This window comes from Gymnoscopelus braueri, assembly GCF_963280865.1.
Source record: "Gymnoscopelus braueri genome assembly, chromosome: 14".
NCBI classification, from domain to species: domain Eukaryota; kingdom Metazoa; phylum Chordata; class Actinopteri; order Myctophiformes; family Myctophidae; genus Gymnoscopelus; species Gymnoscopelus braueri.
In genome coordinates, this window is record NC_137619.1 from 40,911,674 (window position 1) to 40,933,193 (window position 21,520).

General features: G+C 39.4%; 2 protein-coding genes across 5 annotated transcripts in view; both read left to right on the forward strand.

The window, feature by feature from the left end:
• LOC308100726 (non-structural maintenance of chromosomes element 4 homolog A-like) lies at positions 1-8,558 on the forward strand. The gene is made up of 11 exons (XM_080449798.1): positions 1-51; positions 1,886-2,044; positions 2,165-2,245; positions 2,974-3,104; positions 3,232-3,383; positions 4,290-4,389; positions 5,338-5,428; positions 5,511-5,605; positions 5,749-5,797; positions 7,398-7,486; positions 8,015-8,558. Exons 2-11 carry the CDS (start codon positions 1,888-1,890, stop codon positions 8,075-8,077), a joined length of 1,008 nt encoding a protein of 335 aa, XP_080305924.1. The 5' UTR covers positions 1-51; positions 1,886-1,887; the 3' UTR covers positions 8,078-8,558.
• Positions 8,559-13,599: 5,041 nt separating this feature from the next.
• LOC308100126 (proteasome activator complex subunit 4B-like) overlaps positions 13,600-21,520 on the forward strand; it is a 43,530-nt gene continuing 35,609 nt past the window's right edge. Inside the window, exons 1-5 of one of the 4 annotated variants that reach the window (XM_080449030.1) lie at positions 13,600-14,039; positions 14,110-14,568; positions 18,272-18,412; positions 18,669-18,785; positions 19,602-19,658. In XM_080449030.1, coding sequence (XP_080305156.1) covers positions 14,363-14,568; positions 18,272-18,412; positions 18,669-18,785; positions 19,602-19,658 — 521 coding nt within the window. In that variant the 5' untranslated portion in view covers positions 13,600-14,039; positions 14,110-14,362. Of the gene's footprint in view, positions 14,569-18,271; positions 18,413-18,668; positions 18,786-19,601; positions 19,659-21,520 lie in introns of all 4 variants that reach the window. The other 3 variants (XM_080449031.1, XM_080449029.1, XM_080449032.1) reach the window with 3 other exon arrangements.

Genomic DNA, 21,520 nt, shown 5'->3' on the forward strand with positions numbered 1-21,520 from the left:
GAAGAACACAACTTCCTTTGATGAGACGCGGTTGTGCATCTGGATAAAAAGGTAAATATTGTATTTTCCCTAACAGAAACACCGTACTTCACCGAGTATAAATAAAGGCTTTAGTCGATCACTTAGATCATGGTTCCTGGCAAAAACATCGATATTCTTCGCCATTCTGCAAAAAAACAAAACACTATTAGATGTTAAAAAGTCAAAGTTTAATCTTAAAAAATGACAACGGTCATTATCTCTACAGATACTCACTAAATACCAGTAGAAACACGTTTATTTGTGTACTTTGAGTCAGTAATAGAATCACTATTAACTGATCTAAAGCAGGTTAAAATCATAATGATAGGGTTGTTTTGGTGATGCGAACATTTGGTTTCCAGATTCAGGAAGAAGGAACTACCCTCGCATTGGATCAAGACGATCATAATAATAATAAACTGTATTTGTATAGCACCTTTCATGTCATGAAATGCAGCTCAAAGTGCTTTACAGCAGTGGTTCTCAAACTTTTTCATGCCAGGGACCCCCAAATTGATATATATTTGGCCGCGGACCCCCATCTGAAAATAATGTTGTGCCAGGGACCCCCAGAAGCAAAGATTTGTGTTAAAACGTTCGCTTTAAAAGAAACATATTAAAAGATTTGCACAAATCTTCACGATTTTTCAAAAATAGCAGATCTACAAGCTCAAAGCGCAGCACTCGGTGCCGCGCTATGAGCTTATATATCTGCTATTTTTGAATGGCCCCAAAGTATGAAAGGTTAAAATTATTGTGATGCTATATTCACACATTTTGCTGGGGACCCCCTGGAACACCCCCAAGTACCCCTGGGGGTCCCCGGACCCCACTTTGAGAACCAATGCTTTACAGAGCAAGAATGCAACCACAGAAAAAGTACAACTAGTTTAACAATAAAGCAAAAGAAAAGCATAAAACCTTTTTTTAAAGGCGATGCTTAAGATTTCTTTTAAAACTGTCCTTGGATTTAGCGAGTCTGACTTTTACTTTCGTATCTGCAAATGCCAAAGTAAAGTAACTAACTACTTAAATGACTTTTAAGACAGTTTTGATACTGCAAAAGGAATTAAAAATAAGACTCACTGCATCAAAAGTAATCAAACTATACTATAAAGAAATGTCTAAATTGTGAAATATTACCAGAGAAAGAGGCAAAAATTGTCAGAGTAATGCCTCAGCTCTTACAATGCCAAGTGCTTGTCAGGGTTCAAATATGATTATTTTAGGAGGGGTCCCCACTCCCCAGTTCTAACATGTTTTTTTTGGGGGGGGGGGGGCCTGAAAAGTCGAGGCCTGAAAAGGTTGAGAACCACTGGTATAGGGCGATTTAAGGACTGGTTGATCTAGATCAGTGTTTCAACCCCCAAATTAATATGTATTTTGTTGGGACCCCATCATTGTATTTGGAGGACTGTGCTTTTGTTGAATAATTACCTGCTGTGTTTTTGATTAATACTTACCTGTATGTTACTTGAGTTTGTGCATACATGCCTAGTTCATGTTCATGTGCCGTTATTGTTACATTTGTTGGGTTGTAGATTATGCATATTCTGTCATAATTCATAGATTAATGCAAACAATTCTATGTGAAATTTACACATGCTTTTTCTTGTTTTGAAGTTTTACAGCTTCTATTAAATACCTGTCAAGCCAGCTCCCGTCTTGACTGCTTTTGTGGAAGAATGTTTAGCTCGCTGCATAGCCACATAGACACACACGTGTGGTGAGGGCAGAAGAGTAGCAATTAAAGGGATATTTCACTTTCTCTCATTTTATAGTCTACTCAGGCTTTTGTGAGCCCCCAGACAGTTTTTAAGTAGCTTGATTCAGTATTTAGATATTTGATTTTCATTTTATACAGACATGAGGCGAGCAAAGAAAACTGGTGGAGGGGCCACACCTCGGCAGAATGGCAACACTAGTGATGAAGGTGCCTCTGCTTTGATGGAGGAGGACGATGATCCCACCCTGAGGAGAGAAATTCGGAGCAAGTACAGGGAGCTCATAAACTCTGTTCAACGTGAGTATGACTGGGGGCAGTGGAGTATGCTGTAATTGACATTTAGAATTGTGCTGGACTGGTAGCTTTGACAGTTTTCTACTTTGTTGCATGTTCATTGATACAGTATGTCTCTTACAGAGGACAGGGAAGCCATGCTGAGTCCTGCCAACAACAAGCTAAATGAGGTTTTGGATGAGGCAAACAAACTGTTTAAAGATGGTAGGTGCAATTGAATGCAACTAATCTCAATGTACTCTTGGACAAAGTCTACTGGTGGGGTGAGAATTGTGATATGGCTGTTAATAATAAAAAATCTGTAAAACTCTCGCGTCTGTTTCCTGAAGTTGGCATTCTGAAGTTGGAGTTCTGTTGCGTTTCATTTTCCTGTAGCGTAATTTGATTGGCTCAGCAGCATATTTGAAGGAGAAACACAAATGGCAGCTTTATGTGCGTTTCCCATTCAAATCTGCTGCCGAGCCAATCAAATGAAGCTATGGGGAAATGAACTGGAACAGGAAAACCCGGGACTACTGTTATGCACAGAGCCTATTCCCCAAACTATAAAAGCAAAATGTTTATATCATATTATTAATAAATGTATTGTATCCTCTGACACAAATATGCCCCTTGGGAAAATATTCGGTGATATACCCTTAACGTACAGTAAACATTTTTCATTGTGCATTTTCAAGGATGTAAATGATGTAAATGAACCCAACCAAAACTTAAACTTTTCCACTTTGGAGTTTGGACTAAGTTGGATTTACAGAATATCTCACATATAGCTTTCCATCCTTCTATCATATGCAGGGTACCCCTATCTTATTCTATAAGTGCTTAAAGTATAGTGTTACTATTCACACTGCACTCCCTGGTTGTGGGAAAACATTTACAACATAATTATGTCTGGTCAATATTGGTGGTTCTTATGAGTTGTTCCTTGCCAGTCCGCCAGGCTCGAGAAGCGGCTTTGGATACCCAGCTACTGGTTGTGACCGCAGACCTGTGTAAAGAGAAGGCCAGCCAGCTGTTTGTCGAGGGCAACGCTTTTGACCCGTCTGCCTTTGCCGAGCACCTTGTGAGTCTAATGAGTGAAAGTGTGAACTGTAGATTTCACTAATGTGTACATTTCGCCAGCCCATTATCCACACGTATAACCGCGTGCTGGTTGATGTTTCTCTCATGATCGTCTCTTTATCTGACAGCTGAACTTCATGGGGCTTAACCGACTGGAAAACGAGGATGAGGATGAGGAAAATGGAGTGGCAGCCGATGGCTACCTGCCCCAAGACGCCTGGCACAGGGTAGCCAAGAGAGCGCAGTGCTGTTTCAAGACCGCGCCAACCTTCCATTACATGTGAGTGGTAGGGCTGTCACGATTACAAATTTAAATTGACGATACATAATTGCGATTTAACGATTTAATTGTGTGTTTGGCGTTTGGCGTTGAACATTGGAACACATGAAGGTTTTTAGGCTTTGTAATAAAAAATTGCACTGGGCAGATTCGACAAATAACTGAAATATACAAAGAAATTGACATATTTGATCATTTTTATACATGTAAAAAAATTCAGAAATTCTGATATTTGATCATTTTTATACATGTAAAAAATGCAGAAATGGCTGATCTACCAGCTTACAACGCGTCTGACGCGTTGTAAGCTGGTAGATCAGCTATTTCTGCTTTTTTTTAATATTTGAAAATGTGTGAAATCTTTCAACATGGAAACGATTATGCAAAAATAAATTTGATTATCTCAAATAATTGTGATTAGACGATCATGTAATAATTGCGACAGGCCTAGTGAGTGGCTGATCACTTCACCTGCTATTGTTACCCGTCACCTGTTATTTACCTACGGTACCTACTGTAGTTGGGGCTGACTGTTTTATACATTGCCTGCCGAGTAACATCTTTGTGGATTGAGTTCTGAAGAAACTCATTATATTTGTTGGCAAATTATAAACTCTTTTTCTCCCATTACTTTATAGCTTTTAGAGGGTAAAGGCAATATCACACAAGGTTGGGTGATTATCTTAAGCGATTATGTACAATTGGTGTCTATCTATGCCTTAATTATAAATTAAAATGTCTGCTCTATTCTTGAAATAATTTTACTCTTTACTCTCTTTCATCCTACTGTATTATTAGCAAATTGTATATGTAGGGAAATATGTACGTCTCTACAGCAGATGGCATCAAAACAATCCGTTATATCTATGGTGGCTCTATACGTTTCCATTGTTTTGGTTCTGGTAGGATGGGCTCATTCCTTGCAGAGCCCCCTCCTCCAAAGCAAAGGGTAGAGCGCCAGAGGAAGGCACCCACTAAGGCGGCCCAAAGGATCATGCCAACTCAGGTAAATTAGTTTAGTATTTTTCCTCTGTAATTTAACATACTGTGTGGGCAACTCAGATCTATAACATTGCTTATTTGCTAGCTGATTTGCTAATGCTATGGTTGTCATGATTCTCCAAAGCTACAATTCGATTTGACTTAATATTAAAAATCTAGCACTGCCAGAGGCGTCAATTGGGTATGGCAGGGTATTGCAGCTGCCATACCCTGGCTCCTGGGGGGAAAAAAAGTACTTACTGCTCCATTCACTTCCTATAACTAAATAATAACGGAGAAAACAAATCCCTGTTTTCCTGTGTTTTACTATGTATTTTTGAGTAAAACATTATTTTCAAACATCAAACAACAAATGTCAACGAGGTCGCAATGACCTCGTTGACATTTGTGAAACCACACCTGAAAACCCTCAGTGATTAGCAACCATCAGGGGATAAATCATACTGGAGATAAATATTCTGTGAATCGCAAAATCCTGGCAGTGGGACCACAAGCCAGAAATAAGTCTGGCACTGAATGAGTTGTTAAGTGCTACAACATAATTAGGGTGCCAGGTAAATGGCAAACCTAGGATCTGTCTGTAAACAACATGCTATCTTTTGAAAGTATTTTGAATACAAATAAATATAATTGACTGTTTCAGGTACACTGGTTTATTCACTGGAAATAAACTCATTTTAATGCTAAGTAACTTACTGAGGGTTGGAAATCCTGTCTGGTCGCTTTTCTACAATTACAGTGCATGCTGAGCAAAGAAAGTGTACTTGTCAATAACCCTTTGTTCAGCATGTAATTACACACACACTGAACAGTGGAGTATTGACAACAACAAATTGTGCTCAGCATGTTATTGTAACCTATTGAGATTCACTTATGTCAAAAAGGTACATTACAGTAGATGTTACTCAAGTCTGCAATGTTAATGCATCTTGTTAATTTTCTTGTCTTCAAGTTGAAGAAAATGGAAGAGTCTCACCAAGAGGCTACCGAGAAGGAGGTAGAGAGGATTCTGGGATTCTTGACGAGTTACCATAATGAAGATCGTGAGTATTAACTCCACAACAAGAATAATAACCAAGTTTCAGACAGGACAAATATCTCATATTGTCTTTCTTTCAATTGCAGCAACTTCTCCAATTTCCTACTATGAGTTTGTCGTCGATCCAAAATCATTCAGTCATACAGTGGAAAATATGTTTCACACTTCATTCCTCCTCAGGGTAAGTCATCTGTTTAAATGTTCACATTATTACATTTTAGACAGACGTTTTAAAAGTTGACTTTTAACTGTCCTGCATAGTTCTGGATAAGCAGAGTTGGAAGCTTGAGGGGGCTGTACATACATTTTTACTTTGTTTTGCAGGATGGTTTGGCGAGGATGTACCTGGACGGAAACAAGTTGCCCTGTATTGGTGAGTGCTGTTTGTCAGATCAGCATTTATATAATTCCAAGGATACAGACAAAGAATAAATCTATACATATATATCTAGATACAGGACAGAATTAATGGAAATGCAAACCAACGTGTGCGTTTGTGGAATGTTGGATGAACCCTTTAAGGAGCTGCACAGCTTATTGTACAATAATGCACAGAGACAAAGGCAATTGAATTGATATTCTTTCAAATACTTTTGTAAAATGATAATAAAGACAATTAAATTAATATTCATATGGTTTCGCCCATGGCCAAGTCCCCTTTTGGTTACTATACTTGTCAAGCTTGTCAACTATTTCAATGAGAGATTCCTAAGGAAATCTGCGAGTAATGGACATCATCGTGGAGTGTGTGTGGGAGTGTGTCTGCAAACACTCCCTGAGTGTTCTGTGGCAATCTGAAAGGAACAGTGCGAGGCAAGCAGAGAGCGTCGTTTCATCTTTGGCATGTGTACACTTCTGTGTGCTGTGTTGAGTGCCAGAGCTTGTTGGACTGTGTTGCTCTTTTGCATGATTTGGATATTGATTGTTCTCTGGCTGGTGGTCACAGGCGCCCTGCCCTCTTCTTTGGTGCAGGGAAAGCGAGAGTTGTTGATCTTCGTGGATTAAGCTGGGAGTGATGTCTGAAATAAAATGTTGGCTTCGGAAAAGTGAAATGATATGAAACTCTCTCTAAACTTGAGGATATCTGCAGTCAGACTCGGACATTGGCTGTTGTATGGAGGGAGGGTAATTAACCTTTTGGCAAACTGTACATACAAGGAATGGATTTAAGTTTAAGGGGGTCTTCGTCCCTTGAAAATCATCATTGCAAACAAGGAAACATGATTTACAGTCCTACGGAACATTCAACATTCTCCCAATTACACAAGATACACTTCATTGTCCAATATTTTCCCAACCTCTTGACCCAAATAGATTTGTGTTTTTCCAAGGATAGTTCAACCCCACAACCTAATGGATAATAAATATTGCTTAAGAGCTGATATTTATCAATTACATGTACCCCAATGGGGCGGCAGTGGCTCAGGGGTAGAGTGGCCGGATGGGAACCGTGAGGTCCCCCAGAGTTGGTGTCGAAGTGTCCTTGAGCAAGACGCTGAACCCCTAATTCGCCATGTATGAATGTGTGTGTGTGTGTGTGTGTGTGTGTGAATGGGTGAATGTAATGCACAATCTATGTAAAGCGCTTTGGATAAAAACGCTATATAAATGCACCATTTACCACCCGTTGCGCAATACTGTACCCGTTGTCAGCTTAACTTTTTTGGTTCTTGGAAACCATTGGTCCAATGGAATTGCACTCAGTACTGCACACCCCCAGTTTATGTGGGGGACATGCCAAGTTTGAGGCTGTTTGGTCGGATGGCGCCAGAATTATGCCCGGGAGAGACCAAAAGGTTTGGTGAATGAATAGATCGATGAGGTTTATTGTGTGTGTGTGTGTGTGTGTGTGTGTGTGTGTGTGTGTGTGTGTGTGTGTGTGTGTGTGTGTGTGTGTGTGTGTGTGTGTGTGTGTGTGTGTGTGTGTGTGTGTGTGTGTGTGTGTGTGTGTGTGTGTGTGTGCATGCTTTCAGGTCCTAAGGCATCAAGGGAAGAAGGTGACAAAGGAGAATCGGCCACCCGCAAACAGTGCATCCAGTCCATCAGCATGCAGAGCTGGAGGGTGAGGAACTGTGGGCCATTATGGACCATTTCAAGAATATAATCACGGCTCTAGAATCACTGTTTGTGTCACTGTGGCTTATACAATAACTCTGGTTATAAAGATCCATAGTATAGTATGTAATCCATAAGCATAAAGAGCCATAATATGTGTATATATAAGTATGTAATCTGTATGGTCTAGAGCTGTCCAATCGCTATCATAATTCAATTCCGTTTCAGTTGAACCTGTGAACACAAGGCACTCCTTCACAAATCTAGAAAATTAAAGAACAATGACTTGAAATTGGGATGATATTAACAATTTGAGAGCTGCTGCTAGAGACTACATACGTTCCTTACTGTGACTGTGTTAACATGCCCTTTTTAGAAAATGTTTGCACCTTTAGTCAATTCATTGCAATGGTGTGGTCTCAATTCCTATTTTTCCTGTGGCTCATATACATGTAGCTGTCAATCCACACAATTGGTATAACATAAAACAAACAACAACAACTAACAGTAATTTTTGTTTTATCATCTTTCCTAGGACATTATTGAAGCGTTTGAGATCACAGCGCCCATGATCCCAACAAACACACACCCTGAGTGATCAATGTTTTTGTTTGTTAGAGAAGTGGGGTTTTTGTGGTATTGTTTAACCCCGTTTTATTTTTTGTTTGACACCTGTCTTGTGTTCTCAGATCAGTGCAGATGAAGGCCTGGGGGGTTGAAGCGCACTGTATGCCTCTGTGAATTATCATGGGACTTATTGTTTGTGTTGCGCAATGAGCCGTTAAATGGGTCGCAACCTTCTGTTGGTTGCTTTAAGTCGTTGACAAAATATGTTTTTTTGCGGCTGTGAATCCTCTCCCATCTTTTAGGCTTTATGAACACAAAATGTGTACGCCACGTACACATTTTTAGAAAATAGCTGATCTACAAGCTCGTAGATCTGCTATTTTCACATTTTTAAACTTTATATAATTGTTCATTAATCGTTATAGTTATTTTTGTCATATTGCCCAGCCCTACGTAATGTTATTTGTTTTTCTTATGTTAATTTTGTAATAATAAAAGAGAGAAACTAGTAAGTGTTTTTTCTTATTTCCTCAACTAACTGATTTTCAAGTGAATGCCCTAATGCCTTCTGACTTGAGTACATTTACTCAAGTAATGTACTTAGTGTACTTAAGTAAAAAAAATTAGGTAGTTTTACTTTACTTGATTATTTCCATTTCTTTATACTTCTACTCCCACTACATCTCGGAGGAAAATATTGTACAAATTACTCCGTTCCAATTATTTGAAAACTATAGTTACTAGTTATAAATTAAGGTTTGCTATAATTTATGAAGTAAGTAATACGTCTTTTGAAAATGGCAGATCTACAAGCTCAACACATTGCTTTGCAACGTGTTGTGAGTTTGAAGATCAGCTATTTTCAAATAGCCAACGTTTTAAATGGGGCTTCAGTAGTTAATGGTCTATTTCAATAGCATGATATATGATTTTCAAATGGGCAATCTGAATGAGTACTTTTACGTTTGCTACTTTATTTTAATGCTAGTATTTTTGTACTTTGACTTAACTAAGATATTGGATATGGGACTTTTACTTGTAAAAGAGTATTTCTACATTGTGGCATTGCTACTTTTGTTGTAAAATGTCTGAGTTCTTTACTTATTCCACCACTGCTTCTGAGCAGTGGCTAAGGAGGTAGTGCGGCCGCTTCTGAATCAGAAGGTGCCTGGTTCAATGCCCGGCTCCGTGTCAAAGTGCTCTTGAGCAAAACACTAAACCCCTAACTTGTGTCCAATAAGCATGGTTTCCGCTGGTGTCTGTATGAATGGGGAAATGTAATGCACATTGTAAAGTGCTTTGGATAATGCACCCTTTATATTTAATGTCATCAATCCTGTTCTGTGAACTTCATTTTCATGAGTTCTTAAAGCATTTAAGGCGAGCAAGGATACTACCATGTGTTCTCCTACTTTTTATTCAGTAAAAGTGTGCATTTAATCGATGGCATAAACCATATTCTGAATTTAATATCCTATATCCAAAATGATGGTTATCCTTAGTCATAATTTCTGTCAAAATAGTTTTCACTCAAATATTGAATGGCTAGTTTGCATGAGACAGAAGATGCTTATTCCCATGTCACATACCCAGCACAGGTTCTATTGATCTTCTCTTCAATTGGGTTATAGGAATTATCTGTCTGAACTGTGTAGCTGTCTTGGTTTTATTCATGGTTAGGGACTGTAACCTTTTTTGATTAGTCATTGAAAGGCTTTTACTTTACATTTACAAGTGGTCATGCTAGATACAAATGAACTATTTGGTATCAAATGGCCTACTATTAACCCTAGATCAATAATCCCAACCTATAACCTTAATTAGATTAACATTGATAAATGTACTAAATAAATGAACGTCAATGATTGAACTATAGCGCCACCTACTGGTGTGGATTGCACAAGTCATGCTTCGCTGCAGGTTGTAAGGTGCTGTTTGATTGGTGAGAGGTCAGTGAAAGGTCAGGCCTGTAGCCCAAACGCCCAAACCACAAACCCAACATATTGCTATGAAGCAGTAAATATGTAATAATATATAGTCTTAAGTATGCTAATTTGTGACGCTGACATTGCTTTGATTCATGGTTACATTGCCCAAACTAACATCAGACTAAAAATGGCAAACAGTTTTGCTAGTTTATATAGAAACAGCTTAACCTACAGTAGCTTAAAGGGAAAAAACGGTATTTAGCTACAAACAACTATCTGCTGAAAGTGCTGGCAGGTACAGTAAACTAAACGTTATATTTTAATAGCTTTTTTTTAATTTTATTTTTTAGATCTGATGTTCATAGTGACAGAACACTATGCAACCCAAAAAAAATAAAAATAAATCCAAGTCTCGCTAGACGAGATTGAAATCTCGATTTCAATCTCGTCTAGCGAGACTTCTGTTTTTTTTTTGGACAGTGTTCTCTGTTCTGTCACTATGAACATCAGATCTAAAAAAAAAAAAAACTTAAAATATGTGATCTAACGCAAGGCCTATCCGCACACGTTTTAAGCTGTGGCGGACCCAGGATGGAGTTATGAAAATGTTCTACTGTACCATTCATCCTAAGATATAACATCATAGAAAAGGTAAGAAAAACTTAGTCCAAAATTCTCCTTAAGGAGAACTCCTTCTAATGCTATGGACCAGAGCTAGCCCTAATGCCCTTCACTGAACAACCACCTGAGGTCAGTGTTCCTCTAAGAAGGTAGCAGACTGCTCTCCCCTATTCAGAAATCACTGGCAAATGAATCTGAGGTGGGAAAGTACTGTAAGTCAGTGTATATCAACCCTGGCAAACGTCCCAATTTTGGGCCGGGGCTACTGCTGAGGTGTGCCGCGCCGTTTGAAGAAGGTTTGAAAAAATATCATTTTGAAAAAAAAAAAAAAAAAAAAAAAATTATAATAATCAGGCGTGCAAACAGCCCCGAGGTGAAAAGGGTGACAACATGCTGTTTTTTTTCGGGTCAGGTGTCACACTATTGCCCTATTTGGATTCAAAACGGCTAGTGGAAGCTGAAAAGCTACAAGTTTGCATGTCTGAATAATGCAAAAACAGAAATATTTGTTTGCATTTGCTTTTTTTCTCCCCCATATGATTTCATAATAAAAAAGTGCGTATCGTATCGAAGTTGTGTGCCCAATATCGTATCGTATTGTTTCATGAAATTAGTGTATCGGCACACCCCTAGTGTGTGTGTGTGTTTATATATATACATATAATTATATATATATATATACCGTATATCTAGTGTGCCCTGGGATCTTTTGGCTATGCCAGGTGTGCCTTGGCACAAAAAAGGTTGATATACACTGCTGTAAGTGACGACCAGTGTCCCTTCTCCATGAATATTCCCATTATTGAATCCATTGATAAATACAAAATGTTCTTCTGTCATGAATAATGAACTGTATTAACCACATGAACCCATAACATCCCGAAAATAGGCAAACATTCAGGGACAATGGCTAATCTACAAGCTCACAATGAGTCGCAATGTGTTATGAGGTTATTGTAGATTGGTTATTTTTGGCAAAGAGATTTGGTGTAGAGGGACAAGGGAGGCAATCAACCAACCAAGGGCCCCAGTAAAGTAGTGTTTTAACCCATTAAGGGCCGAGGCAGATTCTACAAATGCCTTCTAAATCAATAGTTCTCACTCTTTCAAGATAAAATGCCTTCTAAATCAATAGTTCTCACTCACTCTTTCAAGATTTTTCAAAAATGTCCAAAAATAGCAGATACAAGCTTGCAGCGCGTAACGAAGTGACGTGCTGTGAGCTTGTATATGTGCTATTTTTTAACTATGTAACTATGTACTATGTGAACAGAATTAAGTCACATTTGTATGAACTAATCTGCATACTGGCAGTTCACAATATGGGCTTTCGTGGGAATGGAATTCCATGTTTAATTCAGAGATGATAATACATTTTATTTAAAGGCACTATACATTTGAAGCAAATCTCAAGTGCTACAGAGTAAAAACATTGGCATAAAAAAAGGCAAAATTAAATTTAAACACAGCTAAAAAAACAAAAACACAAACTGTTGTGAAATGCAAGACAGAGCTTTTCTTTCCTCTAAAACAAGCTCCTAGACAGTGTCCTATGTCACTTTATATATAGATAGCCTATATATGTCTGTGTGTTGAATCATCTTCGAAAGGACCACAATGGAAAAAAGCTTGCACGCTTTTTTGTGTTAAGTACTTTTTAATTGTATAGCACTTTTCACAGAGAGAACTCACAAAGTGCTTTTACATACAACAGAAATAAAAACAGCAAGACACCTTCAAATGATAAGAAACAACAAAACTGCACAATGCATCTCAGAAAAAAACTAAGCAGCTAGACACATTTCACACCTGGAGGAGAAGCTCAAAGACATTCCCAAACCCATAGGCATGTTGAAACAGTATTGTTTTTAACAGTTTTTTAAAGATATCCACAGATGCTGCAGCTCTCAGGGCACAAGGAAGAGCATTCCAGAGTCTAGGCGCCACAGACCTTGACAAACAGAAAACTAGTTTACCTCGTCCATAGTGGAATTTGAAAACCCTGACAAAAACATGCATTCATATCGTCCACCTTCCAACCATGCTCAGGTTTGCTGGTTTCAATGTGAACCCCAACAAATGATTGGGGCAGTGTGAATTAACACAGGATTGACCCGGGCAGCATATCAATGGTACAGGTGTGTTAGCCTGGAAACCAGACAAATCTGGCAGTGCGAGAAAAAAACAATGCGTAGTGATATTGTCTGGCCATTCGAGCCGCGAGGCTACAGGTGTACCTGTTTATTAAGCAACTACTATATTTCAACCACAACTAATGAGACAAGACATCAGTAGAATGAGTTTGGGAACAGACGTCATGAGACAAAAGACAATGAAACTGAATTGCAACAACTATGCAGTGATAGTGTGTGTATTGTGTGAAGAAAGACACTTTCCAACAAACAACATATCATTTGACTAGACTTTTCCAGCAGACAGAGAACTGAGAAAAAGAAATAAGGAACTGAAATCTCAACCATATGTACTTGTGTACCACACATGGAACTGTCATACATGTCATCAGAATTCTAAGTATTTGTCTCATCAGCAAGAACTTCAGTTCACAATGATGGTGAAGAAAGAGAACTTGGAAAGACACTTGTGGACAAACCACAAAACATTTGACTAGACATTTCCAGCAGACAGAGATCTGAGAAAAACAAATAAACTATTTGGAACTGAAATTTCAGCATTTTTTAAATATATATATATATATACACACACACCAGTAAAGTAAAATACCTCAAAATTGTACTACAGTACTTGAGTAAATGTTCTTAATTACTCTACACACCACTGTGTTGGATGACGGTATCTGTAGTTCCATGACTGTGGTGGAAATGACCATAGATATATGGAAATGACGACTTATGGCAAAGTTTCTGCTTTGTTTTTGGCGACATCTCGCGAGACTGTCTTTGACATCAAACACAGTCTCGCGAGATGACAGCAAAACACTAGTCTGCACTCTGCAGCAGCAGGAGGACTGACCATTCGACGCTGACAGTCCTTGGGATCCAGATGAATGTGTTTGTGTCGTTAGCAGCAGTGAGCTAACTTTCGCTAACGTTACATAGTTAGATTTAGTAGTAGGTTGAAATTGGAAGAAGCCGTTAAAAAAAAAGAAGAAAACGACTGCCAACCAACACGTTCTCTGGACGTACTTTTTATTTTATTTTCCTTCAGCCTTAACACTTCAGTGCGATGCCATTGAGGACAGTGGTGCTGTTAAATTAACTTCAGCTAGCCACCGGCTAAGCTAACGTGACTTGGAACTTGTGCAACAACTCGGCTAGCCGTGTTGGCTAACCCACCTAGCCCCCCATCATCCAGGACTCTCTCTTTTCCCAGGTGCTTCGACCAGGTGGGCGTCGCTTTGAGGTCAGGGTTTAGGCTGTAGTTCCTGTGAGATTAAGGTTAGGGTTTAGGCATAGTTTTAGTGAGGTTTAAGTTAGGGTTTTAGGCGTAGGTTTAGTGAGGTTTAAGTGAGGGTTTTAGGCATAGTTTTAGTGAGGTTTAAGTGAGGGTTTTAGGCATAGTTTTAGTGAGGTTTAAAGGTTAGGGTTTTAGGGTTATATAGGGGGCTAGGCACATAACCACGCCCACCCGGGCGAAACACCAAAGAAAGAGGGGGAGTCCCAGTGAAAGTGGCTAGCTTAGCATTAGTAGCTAGCTATCACTTAGCTCAGACCCTGGCTGCTGCTGCACCGGCCGGCGGGGGACTCGAACCCGTGAAACAACGACAACAAGAGGGAGCGATTGCAACCATGAAAGAAGCCGCGTCCGACACTACTAGGCTGCTGGGGTTCACCCCCCAGAAAGACATAGTCTACAACAAGCTGCTGCCGTACGCCGACAGGCTGGACCAGGAGTCCAATGACATCCTGTGTAAAATCAAAGGCAACCTGGCCCGGGCGGTCCAGCTCAGGGAGATCTGGCCCGGCGTGCTGTTCTGGACCAGGAAACTCTCCACGTAAGTGACCTGGTGGTCCTGGTCCGTACGTGGTTATAGTGGGTGGTCAGTGGTGGGAAAAAGTACTCACATTTTACTTAAGTGAAAGTATCAATACCGCAATGTAGAAATGAAAGTCCGGAATTCGGAGCTATACAGCGGAGGGAGAGGTTCTGATTGGAGCCGAGTACATGTACTTGGTTACTTTTACATCACTGCCTGGAAGTCACTTCCATAACGACTCCTCCTATCGTCAGTTTCTTGTCTTTAAAACATCAGATGTATCTTTATGGTTGCCATCTAACTGTAATGTCCCCATAAATGTCTGTCATCCATCCATCACAACAATAAGCCAACACACACCATACAATCTATTTTAATTGTACGCTGCCATGTCCTTTTTGTACATTTGTCCACTTGCAGAGTTACAAATGTATAAATGAACAATTTTCTTTGTGTCTTGTCCAATGTGAACACATTTAGGTTGCTCGTTCACAGGGTTGTGTGTGTTAACTGACTCCTAATCAGATTATGACAAATAAGTAAATATAATCAGCCCCCAGAAACTTGCATCCGGAAAAATGTAAAAAATGTAAAGTCACACTGTCAAGGAAGCATGATTACATGTTATTGTATATGCACATTTTCAACCCCCGCCTAGCTACCCCGCCCCCAGAGCTCAGCAGGACAGTCTGGCGTCTCCTTTTTCAAGACAGAGACACCTGCTATCCCAATTCTCACCTCAGCTTCAGAGTCAGACTGCCCCTTCCCATGCCCAGCTCTGCTAGATGTGAAAAAAACAGTGGTGTTGGTAGGATGGGCACTGCAGGAGATGTTGGTGGATTGTTGATTATGGTGTAAACATTATTAAGTCGTTTTTAAAAATATATTTAATATATTTTGTGGGGCTTTTTCTGCCTTTTATTGATAGGAACAGTAGACTGACAGGAAATTGGGAGAGAGATGGGAGGTGGGGGGTGAAAAGGTCGTGGGGATCGGGAGTCGGTGCCCAGACGGTCATGCCAACCGTCTGGGCCAACAATATTACGTTAATTCATGAAAAGCACATCTGATTTACAGAGTTTCTCTGCCCTGTAATGCCCACAGTTCCAAAGTAGACCGCATTACACGTCAATGTGATGCTATTGGATAAAATGTGTATTATTTTAACTTAAAATATGTTGAGAAAAAATTGTTTGTGGTACTCACAATTTTTTCTTTTCTTATTATAATGTGCTATATGTATATATTATGTATGTTATTTGTATTCAGTAACTGTAAATATTTCAAAGTAATCTATCTGACCAATCCCCACGTTCAGGAAGTGACAGACAGTAATCATCGGCATAAACACACAGTTGTTCACCCAGGCAGGTGTTGCACGATGCGGCCAGGTTATCTCAGCTATCTCAGCCACTGCCTGCCCTGTTTGTAGGACAGCAGGTGACAGAACACGTCTCACATTTCTCAATCAAAACCATTGGCAGAGGCTCTGTGCACTTGACTTGTCATCTTCGCCAAGTTGACACTGTCACAAACTATGAGTGAGGAGTGGGGCTGCTCCATGTGTGTCTCGCTGCTGGAGGGAGACTTTTCCATTAGGAAAGAAGAGTCATAGTGAGAACACGTGAAAAAACTAAAAACACTTCTGGTCATTACACTTAAAAAAAAACCCTGCATTTGAGCAGTTCACTTTAATGAGCGATTTAATGATTAATTGCATGTTTTTATTTTTTTTACAGCCCAAATCTCACTTTTTTGAGATATGGAAAACATACAAATGAACTATTCAAGTAATTCGGAGACCACAAGTGTCAAACTTTGTTGATTTTGGTATAATTGTATTCTGGCCAACCTTTCATTTTATTTTGTTTTGCATATGGTAGTGTATTACAGTTCACACAATTCATAATTTCAATAATTCATTAAATCACATACACCCATGAGCGAAAAGGAGCAGGAAGAAGAATACATTCTTATTAATACCTGCCCCCTATCCAATTTAAAAAAAATATATATATCCTTGATGATCGGCGCATACCACCAGTACCTGTCCTGCACTAACATGCAAGTTTAAACATAACCAAAACAAACAAAAACAAGCAAAAACGAGCAACAAAACAAGCAACAAATGAACAAACATATATGGTAAACAAAACACAACAACAAAAGATAACTCCAAAGTCAAATCCTTTCCTATTCATCTTCTTCATATTGTCTAATACATTTTTTTTTATACAATTTTTTAAATTGATAAATATTTGTACAACATTTTAAGTCAGTGTGGAGCGAATTCCACATTCTGATTCCTACTACTGAAGGACACATTTGCCTTTGAGTGGTTCGTGCAAACTGATGCTTAAAATCATATTTCCTCCTACTGTCCCCACTTCATCTACCGTATGTTGGAATTGAAGCATTATATTGGTGCTTAAAATGAAATGTATATATATTAAATATATATATATATATATACCAAATGGGATGTCTTATAATCCATGTTTCATTTTATTTTTTTAGTCTTTGCTGGGTTGCTTTTAATCTGTCTCAGTCCTGTTGCTGGCAGAAAGCTCTGAGTGAGTCACTGCCGGCTCAGAGAGATGGAAAGTCTGCTCTGGGGATGACCCAGATTCTGACTGCTGGTATTAGCCTATGGCTTTTCAGTTGAGAAATTACAATTCTAAAGGTCCTTACACACCGGCGAATATACGCAAAATTCGGACTCGTTCAGAATAATTAAAAGACGCTTTTTCGCTTCGCTTTTCCGCTTTTTCGCGCCATGTACGCTTGCATTGACTTTATAAGGTTTTTAAAAAAAGCGTATTATTCGCACGAAAAAATCGCCCCGGTGTGTAAGGACCTTAAGGCTGTTCAGACTGGCAGCCCAACCAAATGTTTTACCTATCCAGATTTGAATCAGATTAAAGTCTGAACATGGAAAATTATTTTTGAAAATCAGATTTGATCACATTCTTAGTTGGTATGGTTTGAAATGCTATTAAAATATGATTTCTAAATATGTGTCTCCGTCTGGACACTCGGACGTTAGAGCCTGATGTATCCCTGGTAGTATGATGACGGTATCACTGAAAATGGAAGATCTACAAGCTCACAACACCTCGCTTTTCGATGTGTTGTGAGCTGCTTGTAGACGTGCTATTATTATTATTATTATATTATATTTTCATGTCTAAATACACATCCGATCTGATCACTTGCAAATAACTGTGGACAGTCAATCCTAAAGATCATATTTGACACCCAGATTTGCCTGTAGCCTGAATAGTCTTTAGCATCCGACCATGGCTTATTTAAAATAGTCAGATGTCATGTGTAGTTGAATAATATTACGTCCTTTTTTTTTTTTTTTTTTTGCTTTTTATGTCTTTATTTTAGAGAGGGATAGGGAAAGTAGGCTGACAGGAAATGGGGAGAGAGATGGGGGGGGGGGGGGGGGACACACGCATCAAAGGTCGTCGGGAACTGGAGTCGAACTTGCGACATGCTGTCAGCCTGGCATTGCAGCCTAGGGTGCCTGGACCGTCATGCTATGGCCCAGGCCAATAATGTTACATCTTTTCAGTAAAATGAAACCCGGCCCTATTTGCATGTATTGTAACAAAAGGAGGAAAATTGCCATTATTGCTGTAAATGGGTGTCTTCAGCATTTCACTGTGCAAATTTAGCGTGTATGAACTTCCCTAACTCTGTACTTCTTCTTTAGGTACATGCGCTTGTATGGACGAAAGTTCAGCAAAGAAGACCATGTGCTCTTCATCAAGCTGCTGTATGAGCTGGTGACAATGCCCAAACTGGAGATCAGCATGATGCAGGGCCTGGCTCGCCTTCTTATCAACCTCCTTAAGTATGATTTTGCCTATATAAAGCTCTAGTCACTATTGCTCAGCAAACCTGCACACATAGCATAGCACACAGCCGATTTCCATTTAAAAGTGTGACTTTAAAAGAGGATACTTACAGTGATGTTAACCTTTTTTTAAGCCCCTTTTGAAAACCAAGGACCTACATTTTCCACTGCCAGTTGGCTGGCGTCCTCATACTTCTTTTTTGTGCACGTCATGTTTAAACTTATGTGTCTGTCAATCGGATCTATCTATTAGGAAGAAAGAACTTCTCTCACGGGAGGACTTGGAGTTGCCTTGGAGACCACTATATGAGCTACAGGACAGGATCCTTTACTCCAAGACCGAGCATCTGGGACTTAACTGGTTTCCCAAGTAGGTTCCCTGGATTCTTTTAACCTGCTTTATGGTCTACTCTACTGAATCGAAATCTAACGGACATGTTCAACCTCGAGGCGGCATTGAATGCAAAACTTACCAACATTTGTGACCTAAAGAGTTTAATTCTTCTTAACCACTTGAATCCTGCCATCCCTATTCCGGGGGGGGAACATTCCCCCGAAAATAGCCGGTCTACAAGCTCACAGCGCTGTGAGCTTGTAGATCAGCTATTTTCGGTGAAGAGATTTGGTGTAGAGGGGGAAAAAAAAGGCAGACCAAGTACAGTCAACTAAGTATTAGTTTATCAGATATAGAGGGTTCAGGTGGTTAATTATGTAGCCAAAATGTTGCTTTAATTAATAGTGTTTGGTAGGACATTAGAATAGCAATATTTGCTAGGGTCCCAGATTTGTGCTTACATTTGTCAGGTGATATAAAGTGCCTGTACTGCAGTCATAGGGCAATATTGAAATGCCTTCACCCCCACCCATATGTGACAGTTTGAACAACCCCTACCCCATTCTTCCAGCAAGCAGTGCGAGGTGCTCTTTTATGGTGCTATGGGAACATTGTATGTTTCTCACAACAATGCCTTGCTCTAGTGCATCACCGTTACAACTGAGGAAAGCAAGCTGCCTTGGCTCATTGCCCAGCTCAAGTAATACAATCATCTGGTTATGATGCCTTGACTACAAAATGCTGGAAAATGATGATTAATATATGTGTATACTGTTTATTATGTGTATAGCAATTGGCAATTTGTAGCCTGCTGAATGTGTTCTTTATGCCTTTGTCTCCTTTCACATTCAGTTCTCCACGGGCTCATTCTTCCTCTAAACTCGTAATGCTAAAATTGGTTCAGAGGTGGTAAGAAAAATATTTCTCTTTGTGTTTTATTTTTATGAATTCATCCTTTTTGAGGTACCTGTTTATTAATATGTTGCATGTGTAAACGAGGAACACACTGGACCCCTCCCCACGCAGCTTGTCTGATGTGACAGTAGAGATATCAGTACCATATCAATGTTAACATTTCACTCATATTGGAGACTGTCGCACTGCAGCTAACAGATTTTATACCCCCCTCAATCCCCTCATCTCATTCTCAGCCATATCAGATTCACCTTATCTTCAGTACAGTTGGTGTTGGTTGGTTTGTTTGATTTAGTTTAATCTATTTAAATTCATCAAGTGATTTTTCCCAATAAGCCACAAGACCATAAATAATAACATATCTATATTTTTATTTGTGGCTGACACAGTTGGTTAGAAACACACCACAGAAATGTATGATCTTGGGTAAAAATGTGATTTGTGGCGGCACCCGGTTGGCTGGAGCAATTGATGGCCACAGTACTGTGTTGTCCTGGGTTCCTGCATGTCATCCTTCCTGTCTCACTTTCCTGTCACTTTTCATTTTCCTGTCCCCGTAAACCAGAAATACCCAAAATAATCTAGTTTGGTGTCTAAATCAGAAAATAAATAACATTTTCATTTCAGTGTTGCAACAACGTTGCACTTCATTTCAGAGGTGCAACATTTTCAAAGATGTAATGACAATGCTAGCGCAGAACTAGTGCAGAAGATTATGAGTGTCATTAGCATTCAGCTGAGGGTGTATTTTTTCCCTTCACTCTTTCCCCCTTGAAGACAACTTATTGGCAAAACTTGTTGATAGGGAGGCTCATAATAGAATAGCATAAAGCCAATGGATAGATTGCACGCGAGGAGGACATAGAAAGCATGTTAAATACAAATGTCATTAAAGAAGTTTGTTTCAGTGTTCTCCGCAGTCTACTGCTGTGTGTTGCAACGGTCTGGCGCCCATCATGCATTTCCTAGTATACAAGAGCCGATGTGCAAAAGTGGAAGTTGTATAGTGGCTAGTTGATAATCTATGCATGTAAAGACTTTATTAAATGTTTTTATTACAGGACTCAAGGAGATACTGTACACCGTCACCGTGCTATTCATGACATGACTAATAGCCAGCTTTGTGAATACATGGACATGGATGTCATTCAGATTTTACTTGTGTTTTGGCCACAACACTGAATTATGATTCATGCAGATTTGTTCACAAGCTATAACTTGCTATTTATAGTTAAATAGTGACAGGAAAGCCCTACCATTGTTAGATTGCATTGTTTTGGAGTATACCTGCAGTCAGAAGTTGCTTATTGCAGCTTAATCAATGTAAGGTAATGCACACAAGTTCAAATTGCGCATTTGGCGATATACTGAATTTAGTGGAACGGGTCACATATATCTACATACAATTACCACATAGCCTAGCCCTAGCAGCAAAAGGATTATTTGTCACCAGGCTTTCCACATGACGGAAATATATATCTGGTTGCATTTATATTGTTCACCCACATGAATGCCGAATCCAGTAGCCTAGTATTGCCTGCCGAGTTAGAATAAAACAGTACACTCACATTTACAGTAATGTTTTGTTTTAAACAGTTGGGAGTTTATGGATAGGCCCTAAAATAATGACGCCTATGGCCGAGGGAATCGTTTTGGAGGAGCACATCGATATCCGCTCTAGTTTCCGCCGCCTGGTGATATCCGCTCTAGACTGGATCACAAAACTGCAAACTAAGCAAAACGAGTTGATCCCAGTCTACTACTACCCAGATATCATCTGACCCACTTCCTGAGTTGTTTTGATAGTAAAAAAAAATTCTTCCTAGTTTACCTTGAAATCAGCCAGGACTGCACTT

Bases quoted from the DNA above. Each gene is read 5' to 3' on its own strand.
- LOC308100726 (XM_080449798.1), top strand. From the start codon at position 1,888: ATGAGGCGAGCAAAGAAAACTGGTGGAGGGGCCACACCTCGGCAGAAT. The intron at 5,429-5,510 runs GTGAGTATTAAC...TTTCAATTGCAG, and splicing joins GAGTTACCATAATGAAGATC to CAACTTCTCCAATTTCCTAC. The intron at 7,487-8,014 runs GTGAGGAACTGT...CATCTTTCCTAG, and splicing joins TCAGCATGCAGAGCTGGAGG to GACATTATTGAAGCGTTTGA.